Raw genomic sequence first — 14,865 nt, 5'->3', positions numbered from 1 at the left:
TTTTTTATAGGATGAACACGCTGATTTTGCATTCAAGTAAGAATCCGTTACATACAGGAATATAAAAAAATTACAGAACACCAACAGTTTTATCTTCATTACAATAGGCAGGCTTAAAAGTTAAAAACATTTCCAGGATGTACTGCACAACAAAAAAAAATCTATGAGGACATTAAGCTCTTACAGAAGCCAATTTGTGGAAAGGATTTAGCAGCCGACTAGCACTCGACTTCTGTGGCGCCTGTGATGGTACTTCTGCTGATGCTAGATAGTTACCATCATAGCATACTTGGTCTGGCCCAGGGTTGGTTCTGAGTTCCTCACATATTTCTGGAGACACAGAGTTTGAGTATCCTTCAACAAGCGAACAATTCCATGGATCCATAGATTTGGTACTGAGGGTAACATTTGATAAGCAAATATTGCTGAAACTGTCCCCCTGGATTCCCTGCAACATTCCTGCAACCCCAATGTTGGCACCTATAACGTTCTTGATGGTGATATTGCTTATGATGGGGAGTGCATTCTTGTCATATTTATCATCAGGATGTTCACCATAGTTTGCGGTGATCCTGATGGCTATTGAAACATTGTCCATGCTGACATCAGCTATGTACACATTCTTCACATACCCGCCCCGCCCTGGAGCGGTTTTGATTCTGATCCCATGCACCGAGTTCACGATGCGGATACCTACAGCTCGAACGTTTGATATGCCACCTGACATCTCGCTTCCAAGGGCTATCCCTGCGCTGCTCCTTGTCTGCCCAGTGATGTTTTGGATGCTAATGTTGGAGCTAGGATAAGCAAATGAAATGCCGTACTCATCCCACCCACTCTTAATGACGACAATGTCATCGCCATTCCTGATGTAGCAATCTTCGATGCAGACATTTGTAGACGAATCTGGGTGAGATGAGTATGACCAAAATTAAAAACCACATTGCGTTCATACCAAATGGTTGCTATGAGAATATAGACAGTCAAGGATAAGAACAAAAAAAAGAAGGAAAAATTATAGTTGAAGGACACTAATGTTGACATGACTTCTAAAAAGCAAACAACATTTTAATTTAATCAATGTGGTTTTTAATTTTCTGGTGGTTCAAACATCCAGGGAACTGTATCAAAGGCAACGTAAAACACAGATGTGATGGAAGATCTGGCATCTGAGTACAGACATACTAATGCATCAGCATACACTATACTACTTCCAGTTTTTTCCTTCACAATATTTCAGACAGAAAAACGAATTAGTTCAGGGAGTCATGATACACTCAATGTTTCAGACAGAAAAAGGGCATACCTGGATCAATGCCGTCCGTGTTCGGTGAACTGATGGGAGCTAGGATCGTGAGATGTTGTACAAGCACTTGGCTGTTTATTTGCATAGGCACTTAATAATAAATTTGTAATCGCAACTGGTTGCGTGCTAATAGATAATATACCGAATTAGCAAGTAGAATTTAGAAAGCTAACCTGCAGTATACAGGATGAATATTCCAAAATGGTGAATTTGTGAAGGTTAAATTAGAAACAACAACTCTGGTGGAGTACATAAATTCAACAAGAGGTGGCCTAGTATAATTCAATGTGTGGTTGTGAAACCAGTTCCACCAAATTTCTCCTTGGCCATCAATGGTGCCATTCGCACCTAGAACAAAACATATGGTCAATACGTGATCATATACAGAGGGTCATTGATGTCCAGAGGAGGCGCATGATGCAACTATAATACTTACCCGTTATTATTACATCAGTTAGATTGGATCCAAAAATTAGACTTTGGTGTCTTTTACCAGGGAGTTCTCTACCACGCCCATAGGATGGAAGAGGATCAATAACTGGCCAATCAGATGAATCCTGCAAACATACTTTGTTGAAAATACCATAACAGTAGCAGTGTAGCAATCCTTGCACTGTTTGTTTCAGCACATACTTTAGTTGTTCCATATTGAAATATGAGATCCAGTTATTGTTAACTTTTTTTTTAAATAAGTTATTGTTAACTACTCCATGAATGTTCTTTAGCCAACAATTTTATGGAAAAAAATATGTACATGTTATTTCATCATTTTTGTTTCAGTCTGTGAACACAATTGAAGATTTCATGTGCAGAGACAAGGTAAGACTGAAATTACATTGCAAAAGGGAGCTAAATTGTTATCTGCAAAACCATTTGTTGAGTCTTACTGGAGATCCAAGTATTACTGCATCCTTGTCCAGTGACACGGTGAGATGACTGACAAGACTAAAACTCCCAGTGAGCCACCTTCCAGCAGGAACAAAAAGTTGCGCCCCACCCTTGTTTGCAAATGAGCTGAGGTAGAAGATTGCATTCTGAAATGCTTTTGTATTACGAGTCATACCATCTCCAACAGCACCAAACTCCGTTATTGAGACACTGTGGGGCCGATAAACACTTGCTGTCAAATCCTTGCAGTACATGCCAGATACACTGCTCCATTGGATCTCAGCAGCAACGGTTGTAAAAACCAAAAGGGCTTGAAATATCTATATCAAATTCCAACAGATCAGTGTCTATAATCATCGTATATCAAACAGTTTAGCATAATTAAAAATATTGTAAACAGCATAGAGAAATGGATCTGAATAGCGAAGGTTTACAAAGTAAACAAGCATATACAGGCAATCTAGTTTATTCCTTTTTAGTTCTTGTTTGTGCTAAAAGTGGTTTTTAACTTCATGTCGTCTATTTTTGAGGGATGTTTCCACCATCGGTTGCCAGAACTCAAAAAGGTCTATACAGAAAACATTTAGGTCAGAACCGTGCCAATGCTAAGCTCTAGCAAAGTGAGCTCATTTTCTGGAACTCCAGTAAGGCATAAGTGGATGCTTCAAACTTTCAGATGGCATGCTTTCCGAAAGAGGGGATACATAAAAGCAGCATAAGTTCAGACCAAAATTGGGCACTTACAGATGCAGATCTACTCATCTTCCTTTCGCTGAATTAGACCGGTCTCACGGTGTATCTTCCTCTCTTGCTGCCGATTATCAACATTTCATCAGAACAACTGAGCCCTGGCGCCGCAATCAGAGACCCCGAGTTCGGCCTGCAGGAACCGCGACCCGGAGTACCAACCACCACAAGACCACCGTACTCAATGAGGAAATAGAAATACTGTAGCACGGAGCAAAGACGAAGGAACCAATAATAGGTGTAGAAAGAATACTGAACAGACCAGTTGATTTATAGCAAGAAGAATCACCCCGAGCCGCCTTACTCAAAAGGGAAGATGCTCAGTGGCACAAGGGCAGCAGGATCAGAATTAGAGCCAGCCGAGTTGTATAAGGGGGGTTGTTTTTTCCTCCCCAGCTGTGATAGGAGGAGAATGTTTGGTTTTTGGTCAACTCAGTCAGAGTACACGTGCTACTATCACTGAACCTCTTATCCGAATAAAAACGGCCAGCTTGCGGGATCGGAGACGAAAAAACGACCCGATCAAACTCCCTGATTAAAAAAACTTTTACGATCTCCGAATCAGTGAGCCAAAAAACCCCGTATAGGCGGTATGGAGATCGGATTGGCGGACAATACCGAAACGCACAGGCTGCCTTGGCGGGAGGGAAATTTCAGCTCGCGCCCACTTCTTCCCCTGCGCCGCCATCGATCTACTTCCCGTCGCGCTGCCGGTCCTCGCGCCGTCGCCAAATCTAACGATGGGGTCTCATGTGCGGTCCCCCACCGATTGCACCGGTAGCCGGTCGCACCCCATACCCAATTTTCTCTTCCTCATCGCCCTTCTCCTGCCGGCGCCTTCCACGCCGCCTTGCCGAATTTGGAGTTGACTACGGCCAAACGGAAGCGGAAGGGCCAAGTGGTCATCCTGGGGGTTGTCCCGGCCGGGTCGTCTAACTTCCCTGCAGTGGCGGCGGAGGCGACGCCGGCGGTCGCACAGGCGGCGAAAACACAGAAACGGAAGAAGGCAGCGGCGGGAAGAGGACCCGCCCCTCCTCCCCCATCTGCATTTCGATTCCTAAGTGTTTTGGTGTTAATGACAACATGACTCGTGGACTAACCGTGTGCTCGAGTGTTTCAGATTTGAGATCATATGGCACAAGACGGTTTGTTGCCCTCAAAAAAGAATGAAGCGTAGCGGTGTTTAGCGGCTTTTTATTTATATTGAGTCGTAGGAACTCCGTACTATTAAGAGGGAGTCCACATGGGAAGGTAATGGGTGAATCAACTTCACATACACAAACTACCATATTTGCACCCACATAAAGCCTACCCGTGCGAGAGAGAGCCACCCAAAGTCTAACTGTGTTGCCAGGACTGTTCCAAGCCCGGAACTTCCGGCCTACCTCCGTGATGCTACTAGAATTCATTTATGTTTGGCGGAGATTGGACCGGAACAAGGGCGGAAGTTCCAGGGTACTGGAACTTCCGGGGCATGACCGAAACTTCCTCTCCTAGCAGACTTAGTGAATAACGGTTAGATTTCGAGACCCCCATAAATAGTCATCCCCTACCTCGGGATGAATCTTTCCGAAGCCCAACTCTCTCCACACCATTTCTAAAGTTTCAAAGTGCTATATCTCCCTCCATAGAACTCTCCCCTTGTTGATTCTTTGAGGATTGGAGGAGGACATCTAGATCTAGGGTTTCACCAAAGCAAAAAGTTGATTCTCCTTGTTTCCTTTGTGGATTTTGTTACTCTTGGGATTTTGGGATCCCTAGCCGGAAGGTGTCTCTTCAAGGCCTCCAATCTTGTGAGGAGGTGCCTGAGGATTCGGGAAGGAGCCTCCAATTAAGTTGTGGAGTTGTGCCCTTCTCCTTGTTTGTAAGGGTTCGGCATTCGTCCTCAAAGAAGCCACTAGTGGAACTCACCTCACCTTCGTGGTGTTGTGAGAGCTCATCCCACCTTTGTGGTGTGGTGAGTTGGAGAATAGAGTGAGCCTTTGTGGCGCCTCTACTTTTGTGGTAGAGCACTCCTCCAAACGGAGACGTACACTGACCCCAATAGGTGGAACTCCGGTGAAATCTTCGTCTCCCCGTGTGGTATCATTCTTACCCCTTTACTTACTCGCAAAGCTTAATTGTTTATCTTGTACTTCGGCTAGTGCTTCGGCTATCGCATCATACTAGGGGTGTTCATCATTTAGACGTTTTAGTGAACCCTTGTATTGTATTGATGCTTGTATCCTTAAAAGTGAAAATAAAAAGTAAAAGTGTTAGTCTCCTATTCACCCCGCCCCCCCTCTAGTCGACCATACTGATCTTTCAGGTGGCAGCCCTGCCGACACAACAATCGTACGCCCCTTCGGTGTATACTCCAACGCCTACAAGGCAAACCCTTTTCATCCTTGTGGATTTCGGTAGCCGATTGGTGTTTCCTTGCTCACTAAAACGATCCTCGTTCCATTCGTAGCTTCGATTTCGATTCTTCGTATGTCGATTTGTTGCATGAGAATACGGTGAGCATCGATTCGGCGCCTTTGGAGGACTATGACGACACTGGATTGGGTGCCGAGGGAGCCGGGGGAGGAGAGGAGAATGATCTTGAGGAGATAGAGGAGGGGGGTTTCAACGGATCCCAACCTAAATGCGCTCGGCGGGAGAGCAATTACTCCGAAGTCAAAGACGTGACATTGGTGAGAGCATGGGAGAGTGTATCGCTCGATGCCGCAGCCGAAAATGATCAAACCGGCAAGAAGTATTGGCAAACGATCGAGGACAAATATCATCGTATGATGAAGGTTCCTTCGGCGCGTACATTGAGGTCACTCTAAGGAAGATTTGAGACGATGAAGACTTGTTGCAGCCGGTGGAGTGGTTGTTTGGAGCAAGTGCGCAATGTGCCGCCAAGTGGGTGCACGATTGATGACTATGTGAGTGAAATTGAGTCAATACATGTTTGTTTGATTCTTCCCATTGGACAATTTTGACTGTTATGTCCATTTTAAGGACGAGATTGCAATGGCGAGGTACAAGGAGATGCCGGCATCAAAGGGGAGGCCATTCGTACTGTACCATTGCTGGAAGGTTTTAGAGCATAGCAAGAAGTCGAGATTGAGGGATGAAGAAACACCTTCGAAGAATGGGGCCTTCGTTGAGTTGGATGATGTTTAGTGATGCACCGCAGGGTGGAAGGAACCTGCGCAGGCTGGATGGAAGGAAGAAAGAGAAGGAGAGGTTGAATAAGCAAGGAAAGACCTCAAGTTTGACGGCCAAATTTGATGAACTGATGAAATCAAAAGAGGTTACCGCGGCTAAGAAATTGGAGGTGAAACTCGCATTGGCCGGCAAGAAGCATGCGCACAAATTGGAAAAGTGGCAAGCGGTGAAAGAAGTGGAGCAAGAGAGAATGAAGATCGATGCCTGGAGGACTGCAATTGAGGAAGAGAGGGGAAAGATTGATGCACCGCGGACTGCAATTGAGGAGGCCAAAGCGGCAAAGGATTTGGAGGAGGAGGAGAAAAGAGTCATGACAATGGATCCTAGCGGCCTTGATGAACTCGGCCGACACTGGTGGCAGATGAAGATGGAGGACATCATGTTGCGTCGCCGCCAAGCTCAAGCTGTCGCGGCCGCTGCTGCCGAAGTTGCAGCCTCCACCTCTGCTCAAGCTGCCATTACCGCCGCTGCCGCCGCTACTGAGACCGCCGCCGCTAGCGATGCTACCTTTGCTCCATCTGAAGGCAACAACGTTTGATTGTCTTAATTTGAACTTTCATGTGATGTGCAAGTATTTTGTGAACTGTCAAACTGTGAACTGACGAAGTGTCGATTTCTATTTTTGGTGGGCGTATTTTCGGTTTTGCAAGCCCGGGTAGAACAGATCCCGCAAACCTCACGGAACTCGTTTTTCGGTCTGGTTTGAGGGATATGTTCTGGCCGGGTCTTTTTCGCACCCCAAAACACAGATTCAGCTCATCGAAACGCGTTTTTCGGGTTCAGAATATGCGAGAGCCGGTAGAGATGCTCTTACTCTTGATCCCCATATAGTACAAATCAAGTATTATGAGGTAGCGATATTTCATCCCTTGACGATCACTATCCGCAAATTCTGCATGTAAAATTACACTCAAGCATGAGCACAATAGTAACCAAGAGGGTTGCGAATAAGCTAGTTGTTAGCAAACTCAGGAAGACTGTAATTGGTCTGCCCGAGGGAGTAGGATAATGCCCTTTCGCCTTCGCTTGAGCTCCAAGTTTAAGAAATAAAGGAATGGTAACGTGATGAAGTTCCTCGATAAGAAAACCTTATGGATGATTTGTAAAGGATACATGACCTGGAGACCAGCCTAACGCGTCATGGAGTCCTACTCGGAGACTAGGATGCAACCGCTATGCCGCGCATATATAGGTGGTCAAGTGTCCACAAGGAGTAGCAATTGCAGAACCGCAGCAAACCGCAATGTCACACCAGTGGCACCCGGGGTACCACCGTTGCACGACGCGTGGGCCTCGTCGCCGAGTTCCCGGGAGGATCTCATCCCGGATAGCAACTACAAGCAGCCCGGCAAGCTACCAGCCTTGAAGGGCTAGCGGGACTTCAGAAAATATTCCCTCCTGGGCGCCTCCCGAGAAGTCACTTGCCGGGAGGAGGGGTTCCCGGGCGCAGTCCCACCTGGGCGCCTCCCGTGAAGTCACTTGCCGGGAGGAGGGGTTCCCGGGCGCAGTCCCACCTGGGCGCCTCCCGGGAAGTCACTTGCCGGGAGGAGGGGTTCCCGGGCGCAGGCTCCCATCGTGTGGGCGGGGCCGAGCAAGCAGAGCAACGGCGCCACGTGGATGCGCGCTGGGCGCACAGTGTGCAGTCTCACCAGGGCGAGGAGTGAGCCGCACGACGCATTTAATAAGCCGACAGGAGGGGCGTTATCCGTCTTGTCGGGCAAACAGTGGTTGTCTAGTCCTATTCTCTTAGGCTCTAGACCCCTAGCAGCGGGGTTGGCGCTCATGCATGCATGCCAGCGCACCGAGGAGGAGTCGCCCAAGCTCCTTGTTCGCCACTTGTAAACCATGCACCGTGGCACCTGTGGTATCCCTTTGGCTATAAAAGGAGGACCCCCGCTAACGGTCAAAGGGTTGGACGTTCGGTTGGGTTCTGTTCGGTTCGATCAGCTCACAGTTAGCCTCTAGCATTAGCAGAGAATAGTAAGGAACACTTAGCCAGAGGAAGAGAGTACCCGGGAACTCACCCGGCAACCTGTAAACACTTGGTTTTGTGATAATACGAGTTCAGACAAGCAGGACGTAGGGTTTTACACCTCCGGGTGGTCCGAACCCTGGTAAAACGTGCGTGCATATGTTCCTAGCTTGCATGCATTCTGGGTGCATCTCTTTGCAGGTTTCGTACGCCATCGGCCACGCCGGCAATCGCCGGAGCGATCCCCGACGCCCCCGCCGAATCTAAAAGGGGGTGTGCTAGCACGCCCCCGGTGTCGGAGCCCCGTGCGACGACACGCAACAAGATCATAACACCGATATTAGGAACCATGTGAAGACACAACATAAGTTTAGGTCGGGCAGAAGCTCACTTTGGGAAAATTGCTGGTTCTAAAACCGTTGCAACTCGTGTATGTGTCCATCATGTTTGGACTCGTTCGGCCACATGGCTTAATATAATTAATAAAAGTATACTTCGATTGTGCAACAATTTTCAATTTTAGGTTCCCTTTTACATTTCGAATCAGGGCCTCAAATTCCTCGATACAACCCTGGATTTATCGGCAAGAAAATGATTTCCCTGACTTTGGGTAATACAGCTACAAATGAAGTAACCGTTAATGCTGTCGTTGCTGAAATAAAAAGAAGTTCCTCTTAGCCTGTGATGGCTTGTCCTTTCATGTTAGATGTGCCTGTCACATACTAAACCTGGTTGCTATAGATGGTTTGCAACTAACATTTCTAATGGTTCTCAAGTGCTCTCCCCCACGGCGGGAGGATTTCCATCAAATGTGCATCTGAGTGCGGGTTGGATACAAATTGAGGTATCTATCTCAGTGGATGTTTAGATGAAGTGGAATTGAACCTACCTCTTGCTGAATTGATGCCTTTATTATAGATAACCTTTTGATACGCTTTGTGGTCTTGACGAAAAGATTACACAAGGTACAACCATTAGATGCTGATTGGAAAATGGTTTAAACACTTTCTATATGCTTGAAAATGTTCATCGCTGTTACTGAGTTGTTGTCAAGTACTTTATATCGAACACTGAACTTATTTTATCAAAGCTTTCTAAAGTTAAGGTGTTCATTAATGAGTGGTGTTGTAATGAAGATGAGATTGACAATAAAATGGCAAACTCTATGAATACAAACTTTGACAAGTATTGGACGAAGTCACTTGTTGCTCAAGGTGTCGCTTACTTCCTTCATCCTAGACATAAGACGACAATAAGTTTATCCATACATTTACTTGTGGCCAAAAAAGTCTATGGCCCTTTTCATGTCGTCGGTCCCCAAAACAACTCCCCAGCACGAGCTCGCAACCCTCTGCTCCAACGTCCAACCCCGTGCACCTTCAAGCCCCCAGCTCCCTTTAGAGCAAGGCCTGCCACTACCGCGGCCGGAGCAGGAAGATGCCCGGTCGCGGTTACGTCTGAAGACACCTTTAGTTTGCTTTCAAAAGCTATATGACATGTAATGACAACATACAGAATATAAAGGATGCTACTCCCTCTATTCCATAATTCTTGTCGAAATCTTACATGTATCTATACATTTTTTAGAAATAGATACATTCATTTTTGGACAAATTTGAGACAAGAATTATGGAACGGAGAGAGTACATTGTAATACATGTTAATACCTGTAAGTTGTAACAGCCGTTGTGTTTAACCATGACCAAGAAACAAGTTAAACACATGCAGAACCAAATACTTGTACCAGTCACAAAGTGTAGAATTCTAAAATCACACCCCGTCCAAAGCGGAATTGCTGATGTGGAGTATTAAAATCGGTAACGAATGTTTATTGAGCACTGGTGCAAACGCTAGCACAAACACTTTCTGATTCATGCATATGCACAAAAACATGAAACTGTCACAAAATTCCTACGGCTCAACCTTCAGCACCTCTTCCCATTGCCCGCCTGATGCTTCCTTCCAGAGTGTTATGTTGCTCTCACCGGCAGCTACAGACAATATGTTTCCAGTCAAGGACCAGGAGACCCTCCACACAGGGGTTTTAAAGTCGTGCATGACCATTCCCTGCCACTTATCACCGTCTTTGACTCTGGTCCAAATGACAACCTTCCCGTCTTGGCAAGCACTGGCAATGGTCGACTTAGCCAAGCCTAAAACTGGTGGCCATGCAACATCCCTCACACAATCTGTGTGCATGTCTGAAGGAAGAGCGCTGTCCAGATTCCAGCTACCATTGGTAAATTCCCAAACTTTGACGACAGAGTCAAAACCACCAGAGACAAGCTTACAAACAACCTCCCCTGAACTAGCCAGTAAACCAAGTGCTGTTGCTGGAGCCCATGAGATCGCTGTTGCACCAACAGGGTGTGCACGCTCAATGGTTGCAGTGTCCCATCCCCCATCAGCTCGTATAGTCATGATATATATGTTACCATCGGAACAAGCACAGGCAAGGCAAAGTCCTACCTCGTATGGTGCCCAAGCAATGGAATTGACAGAGGACTTGTGGTCTGCAAATACATGTGCTTGAGACCAATGACCCCCAGTACCCTCCTTCCAGATAATTACACGTCCATCATAGCTGCATGATGCGAGGATGGCTCCATACTTAGGATGGGCCCATGCAACACGCCACACGGGGCCATAGTGGCCACTTAGCGTTGCGAGGAGCTTGGATGGGGCTGATGCACCCCCAATACTCACGACCTTCACTGTGTAGTCTGAGGAGGCAGTGGCAAGGCGCTTTCCGTAGTAGTCGATGGCAGAATCATGGATCATGTCCTTGTGGTCCAACTCTATTTTCTTTGACAACATGCTTCCACGTGAAATTGTGCCACAGCTTCTATATCCTCCTTGAAATCCTGCATTTGCAGTAAAGTACCATCACAATTCACAAGCATAAGCTTCACAGAGCAAATTGAGACGAGAATATTGAATCCTGACAGACCTAGAAAAAGAATTACTACTCCCTTCTTTTATTTTACAAGTCAATGTTCAACTTACACCAGAGGCTAATGCAATTTATATCCACAGTTTCTCACGTTACAAAGTTCATCAAGAAGAGAAAGAGAGCGAAAGAGAATGCAGAAGAACCAGTCATCGGAAATGGAGTGAACCAAAGCGCATTTAGCAGAGAATGATACGTGTTCTATAAGGAAGATGCTCCAAAATGTAAGATCCAAGGGAGGCAGAACACAAATAAATTGCACCGGAAACAAATTATTTTTCTAGAAACACCAAAACCAAGCTCTTTGTAATACAAACAGCTTCTTCGCCAAAAAAAAAAGGTAATACAAACAGGTTAACAAGTATTGGCGGAATCAGATTCAAGCAAATCAACCATAAGCTAGGCGTGTATGATGTGATGAGCTAGTGCAATACCAAATGGCAGAATAATGAACACATCAATGGATTAGCTGAACTAACAGAAAGTTCTACCCTTCCCCAACTCAACTACAGGAAATAGGTCAAAATTGTCATCATATTTCAAAATATTATCCGTTCATTTGAAAAAAGGCATCAAATCCTACCGCATCTTCAACATGGATTCTGCTGGACGGAACACTGACCAGCAATTTACAGAGTGAAACAGCATCAGAAGAACAAACACGTGAGCTCTACTTATTCACAGAACCAATCAAATTTCGATTATTTTCCATCCCAAACTGCCTAAAAGCGAGCTTCAACTAGGTGAAAAGAACTATCATAATCAATAATCGACACCAGTTTTCTTATAGGCGAGCTGGACCAAAGATCCGCCCAGCCCCCTCATATTTTTCCTACTTGTAACCAGAAACAATAAAAAATAAAAAATGAATCTAATTCCGGAACATCAAATCATCCAGGGTGTTCAACACTACGGAAGATCTAGAACTCAATCAGCCAGGGGCGGAGTCCACTGAGATCTTGGACCTTTACAAGATCTGATCCTCTGAGCCGCAAGCAAAACGGAATAACCGAACCATGGTACCAGCCACGGGCGGAGGACCCAGTACCGCCCTACCTTGAATTTTGCCTCAGTTATGAATTGGGGAAGATGAAACGGGGAGCTAGAGGGCGGAATCCGTTCGTGGGGCAATGGAAGGAGAAACGGTCGGGGGAGAGACAATGGAAAGGGAGATCAACCTCGGTGGAGGCGCTCGCGCGAGGAGGAAGACGAGCTAGGGGCCTGGGGCGCTCGGCACCGGGACGGGGAGGGAGGGGTGGCGTCGCTCGCGCGAGGAGGAAGACGAGCCACGGAGCGAGGGGGAAGAAGAAAATCCCACGAGAGGTCTAGTTGTTCATCATGTCAGACTAGGCGGGGTTTGATGTTTAACCCCTACCTTTTCTGGAAGAAAATAATGAAGAAGGGACATGCAGGAGGAAGCGGAGCAGACATGACGCGTAGTTCGCCGGCCTACCAATTTTTGCGTATCGAACCCATGATTACCAAAAAGTTTGGCCAGATTTGTGAAGGGTCATGTGAAGATCTTGTTAAGATTTTTTTGACAACCAAATTTTGGATACCAACCAAACAAATTCTAAAATAATATAAGTTGTCAATACTTTGGTACTGCAAATTTGGTCAAGAACCAAACAGCCCCTCAGTAATCAGTCTCCATCCAAAACGATCGTGGAACACCTCTACGACAACCAATGAAAGCTTGTCGCCGTCAGCTTAAACTTTCCTTTGACATTGCGCTTCTGGAAGGCACCCCAAAGTGATAACCAATTAGGACTCTTTCCAAATTCCTTAGCATACAACGGCTATTCTACAAGACACAAGACATTCTATTCCTTAGTGTCCTACTTTCACGGCTCGGGATGACCTCCTCACTACCTGTCTATATCAATCACCTCGAGGCAGTCGGCAGTCGCTATTCACAAATTCTGGAACAACCTACTTGACCCCAATCCATGTTCTGGAGAAGAGGCATCAGCCATGTTCTAGAGTCCAAAACGGCAACCAAGAAGGAAGGTGACATGGTGGCAGCACAGGCCCGCGCCACTAGTTTCAGTGCTTGCATCTTCATTGAACCCCGCATCAACGTTGAGTTTGACATAACCCTCTTTAAGTTTCATAGAACCGCGACTACCAGTCTTCTTGCTAAGAGCATCTCCAGCAGCCCCCCTAAAAGGCCCCCAAACAAGTTTTGGGGCCGTGGCGCCAAAAATCTCACCCGGCCCGCCTCCCCAAAATGAAAATTTGAGCCGGCGCGGCCCAATAAAATAGCTGGCCCTCTCAGGCCGAACCCAACCAAATGGGAGGCGACTGGGGGGTGGGGGGGGGGGGCGGTTGCTCGCATTCTTGCCGCGGGCTTGCCCTATAAGCGTCCATTAATCACCCTCTCACCGGTTTCCCACCGACATCTCCTCGGCTCCCGAGGCGAGTAATGGCGGTTCGCCGGGTCAATGACCGCCGGTTGCAATGCGGCCGCGTCCCAACGTATTCTCGACGCAATAACGTCGTGTTCACCCCTCCCGCCAGTCTGTATTCCCCTCCTATAAAAAGTAGCGCCTCGCCGCTGGTGGACGCCATTCGCTCTCGCCCCCGTCTTCCTCGCCATCTCTCCTCGCCCCCAACTCTCTCTCTCTCTCTCTCTCACCCACCAAAAATGGCCACCAGCGACGAGAATTGGCCTCACCGTTCCCTCACGCTCCCCAAGGTCGATGCGCTGTGCAAGCATGACTACCCACCGGCAGGTGGGCTCTGTTGCGCACTTCTGATGGCGCCGCAGGGGGAGATGCCGGAGTGGAACCGGTAGACCGGCACCGCATGGCGGCCAGCCTGTTCGCCGACTAGTGCGACGCCCTCATGGCCCGATATGAGGGCGAGGGCCAGCGCCCGCCGCGCCACAACATCAACGGGCGGCACAGGTTCTTGGTTCGGCGTACGCTCGTGGCGCTGCTGGAGCACATCGCCAAGGACGATCGTCCCCGCCTGCAGATTCCAGTAACAGCGGTGCCTCCGTCCGGCCGGCACCGCTCTCTGGCCGGCCACTCCTCCGGCTCCGGCTCGTCCTCCCGCAACGCCTCCTCTTCGGCGCTACGCAACAAGGAAGAGTCGGGATCGTCCTCCTGCAGCCTCACGGCCACCTCTGCCTTGTTCGGCCAAAGCCGGAGCCGGAGTGGGCGCCGGAAGAGGAGTACGAGCACCGGGCGCTCAAGTACCGGAGTGACGGCGACCCCGAGGAATTCCCGAGGCAGCTGGTGGCGCCGCCAGCGCACCAGCCAACAAGAGGCCGAGGAGGTGCACCGCACCGCCTCGGCCTCAATATGATGGTAGACATGGTGCTCGCCCGGAGCGAGCGCGAAGCGGCGAAGGCGGCAAAGAAGAAGCCGTCCATAAAGAAGGAGCCTGGCGTGATCGTCCTCGACAGCGAGGATGACGACACCGACGGAATTTGACACCTGCCTCGATGAAGACTAGGCTAGGGTTTTTAAATTTTCGAATTATGTAATAAACTCGCCATGTTCAGTTAAATTTGCCTGTGTTTAGTTTAAATTCGCCGTGTCCAATCAAATTTGCCAAATTAATTTTGGGGATTTGATATTGGGGCCACGGCTGTGTCACGGTGGGCCCCCAAATTTATTTTTGCGTCGGCGCCTCCAAACGTCCTAAAAATCAGCCGCGCCGGACGCCAAAATGGGGGGCGCGGGTCTAGATGCTCTAAGGGCTCTGAAATTGTTAGATAGCGAGGGCAGCACGTCCGTCGCCGCTTGTCTCTCCGACTAAACGCACCAGCACGTCGTTGCGATCAGTTCCTGCAGC

General features: G+C 47.8%; 2 protein-coding genes across 4 annotated transcripts; both read right to left on the bottom strand.

Annotated features, from left to right (window-relative positions):
* On the bottom strand, nucleotides 1-3,385 carry LOC100843088 (probable polygalacturonase). Of its 2 annotated transcripts, XM_010229899.3 has the most exons (7): nucleotides 3,204-3,385; nucleotides 2,939-3,074; nucleotides 2,194-2,514; nucleotides 1,743-1,863; nucleotides 1,480-1,654; nucleotides 1,307-1,377; nucleotides 1-906 (listed from the first exon to the last, which is right to left on the bottom strand). In XM_010229899.3, exons 2-7 carry the CDS (start codon nucleotides 2,954-2,956, stop codon nucleotides 173-175), a joined length of 1,440 nt encoding a protein of 479 aa, XP_010228201.1. In that variant the 5' UTR covers nucleotides 2,957-3,074; nucleotides 3,204-3,385; the 3' UTR covers nucleotides 1-172. The 2 variants fall into 2 exon arrangements, with proteins under 2 accessions (XP_010228201.1, XP_003557344.1); XM_003557296.4 differs by having other exon boundaries at nucleotides 2,939-3,385.
* Nucleotides 3,386-9,781: 6,396 nt separating this feature from the next.
* On the bottom strand, nucleotides 9,782-12,436 carry LOC100842784 (protein transport protein SEC13 homolog B). Of its 2 annotated transcripts, none has more exons than XM_014896280.2 (2): nucleotides 12,118-12,436; nucleotides 9,782-10,975 (listed from the first exon to the last, which is right to left on the bottom strand). In XM_014896280.2, the coding sequence occupies exon 2, from the start codon at nucleotides 10,926-10,928 to the stop codon at nucleotides 10,023-10,025; it is 906 nt and encodes a 301-aa protein (XP_014751766.1). In that variant the 5' UTR covers nucleotides 10,929-10,975; nucleotides 12,118-12,436; the 3' UTR covers nucleotides 9,782-10,022. The 2 variants fall into 2 exon arrangements, with proteins under 2 accessions (XP_014751766.1, XP_014751770.1); XM_014896284.2 differs by having other exon boundaries at nucleotides 12,240-12,436.
* Between the last annotated feature and the right edge of the window lie 2,429 nt (nucleotides 12,437-14,865).

Source organism: Brachypodium distachyon, chromosome 1 (assembly GCF_000005505.3).
Source record: "Brachypodium distachyon strain Bd21 chromosome 1, Brachypodium_distachyon_v3.0, whole genome shotgun sequence".
Taxonomy (NCBI): domain Eukaryota; kingdom Viridiplantae; phylum Streptophyta; class Magnoliopsida; order Poales; family Poaceae; genus Brachypodium; species Brachypodium distachyon.
The sequence above is the reverse complement of the archived record's forward strand: the minus strand, read 5'-3'. Positions and strand labels throughout refer to the sequence as shown.

Excerpts from the sequence above, each read along its gene's own strand:
- LOC100842784 (XM_014896280.2), bottom strand. The coding sequence starts at position 10,928 with ATGTTGTCAAAGAAAATAGAGTTGGACCACAAGGACATGATCCATGAT.
- LOC100843088 (XM_003557296.4), bottom strand. Across the intron at positions 1,378-1,479 it reads ATTCATCCTGTATACTGCAG|CCAAGTGCTTGTACAACATC; the intron begins GTTAGCTTTCTA and ends GCAAATAAACAG. Across the intron at positions 907-1,306 it reads CACGGACGGCATTGATCCAG|ATTCGTCTACAAATGTCTGC; the intron begins GTATGCCCTTTT and ends CATCTCACCCAG.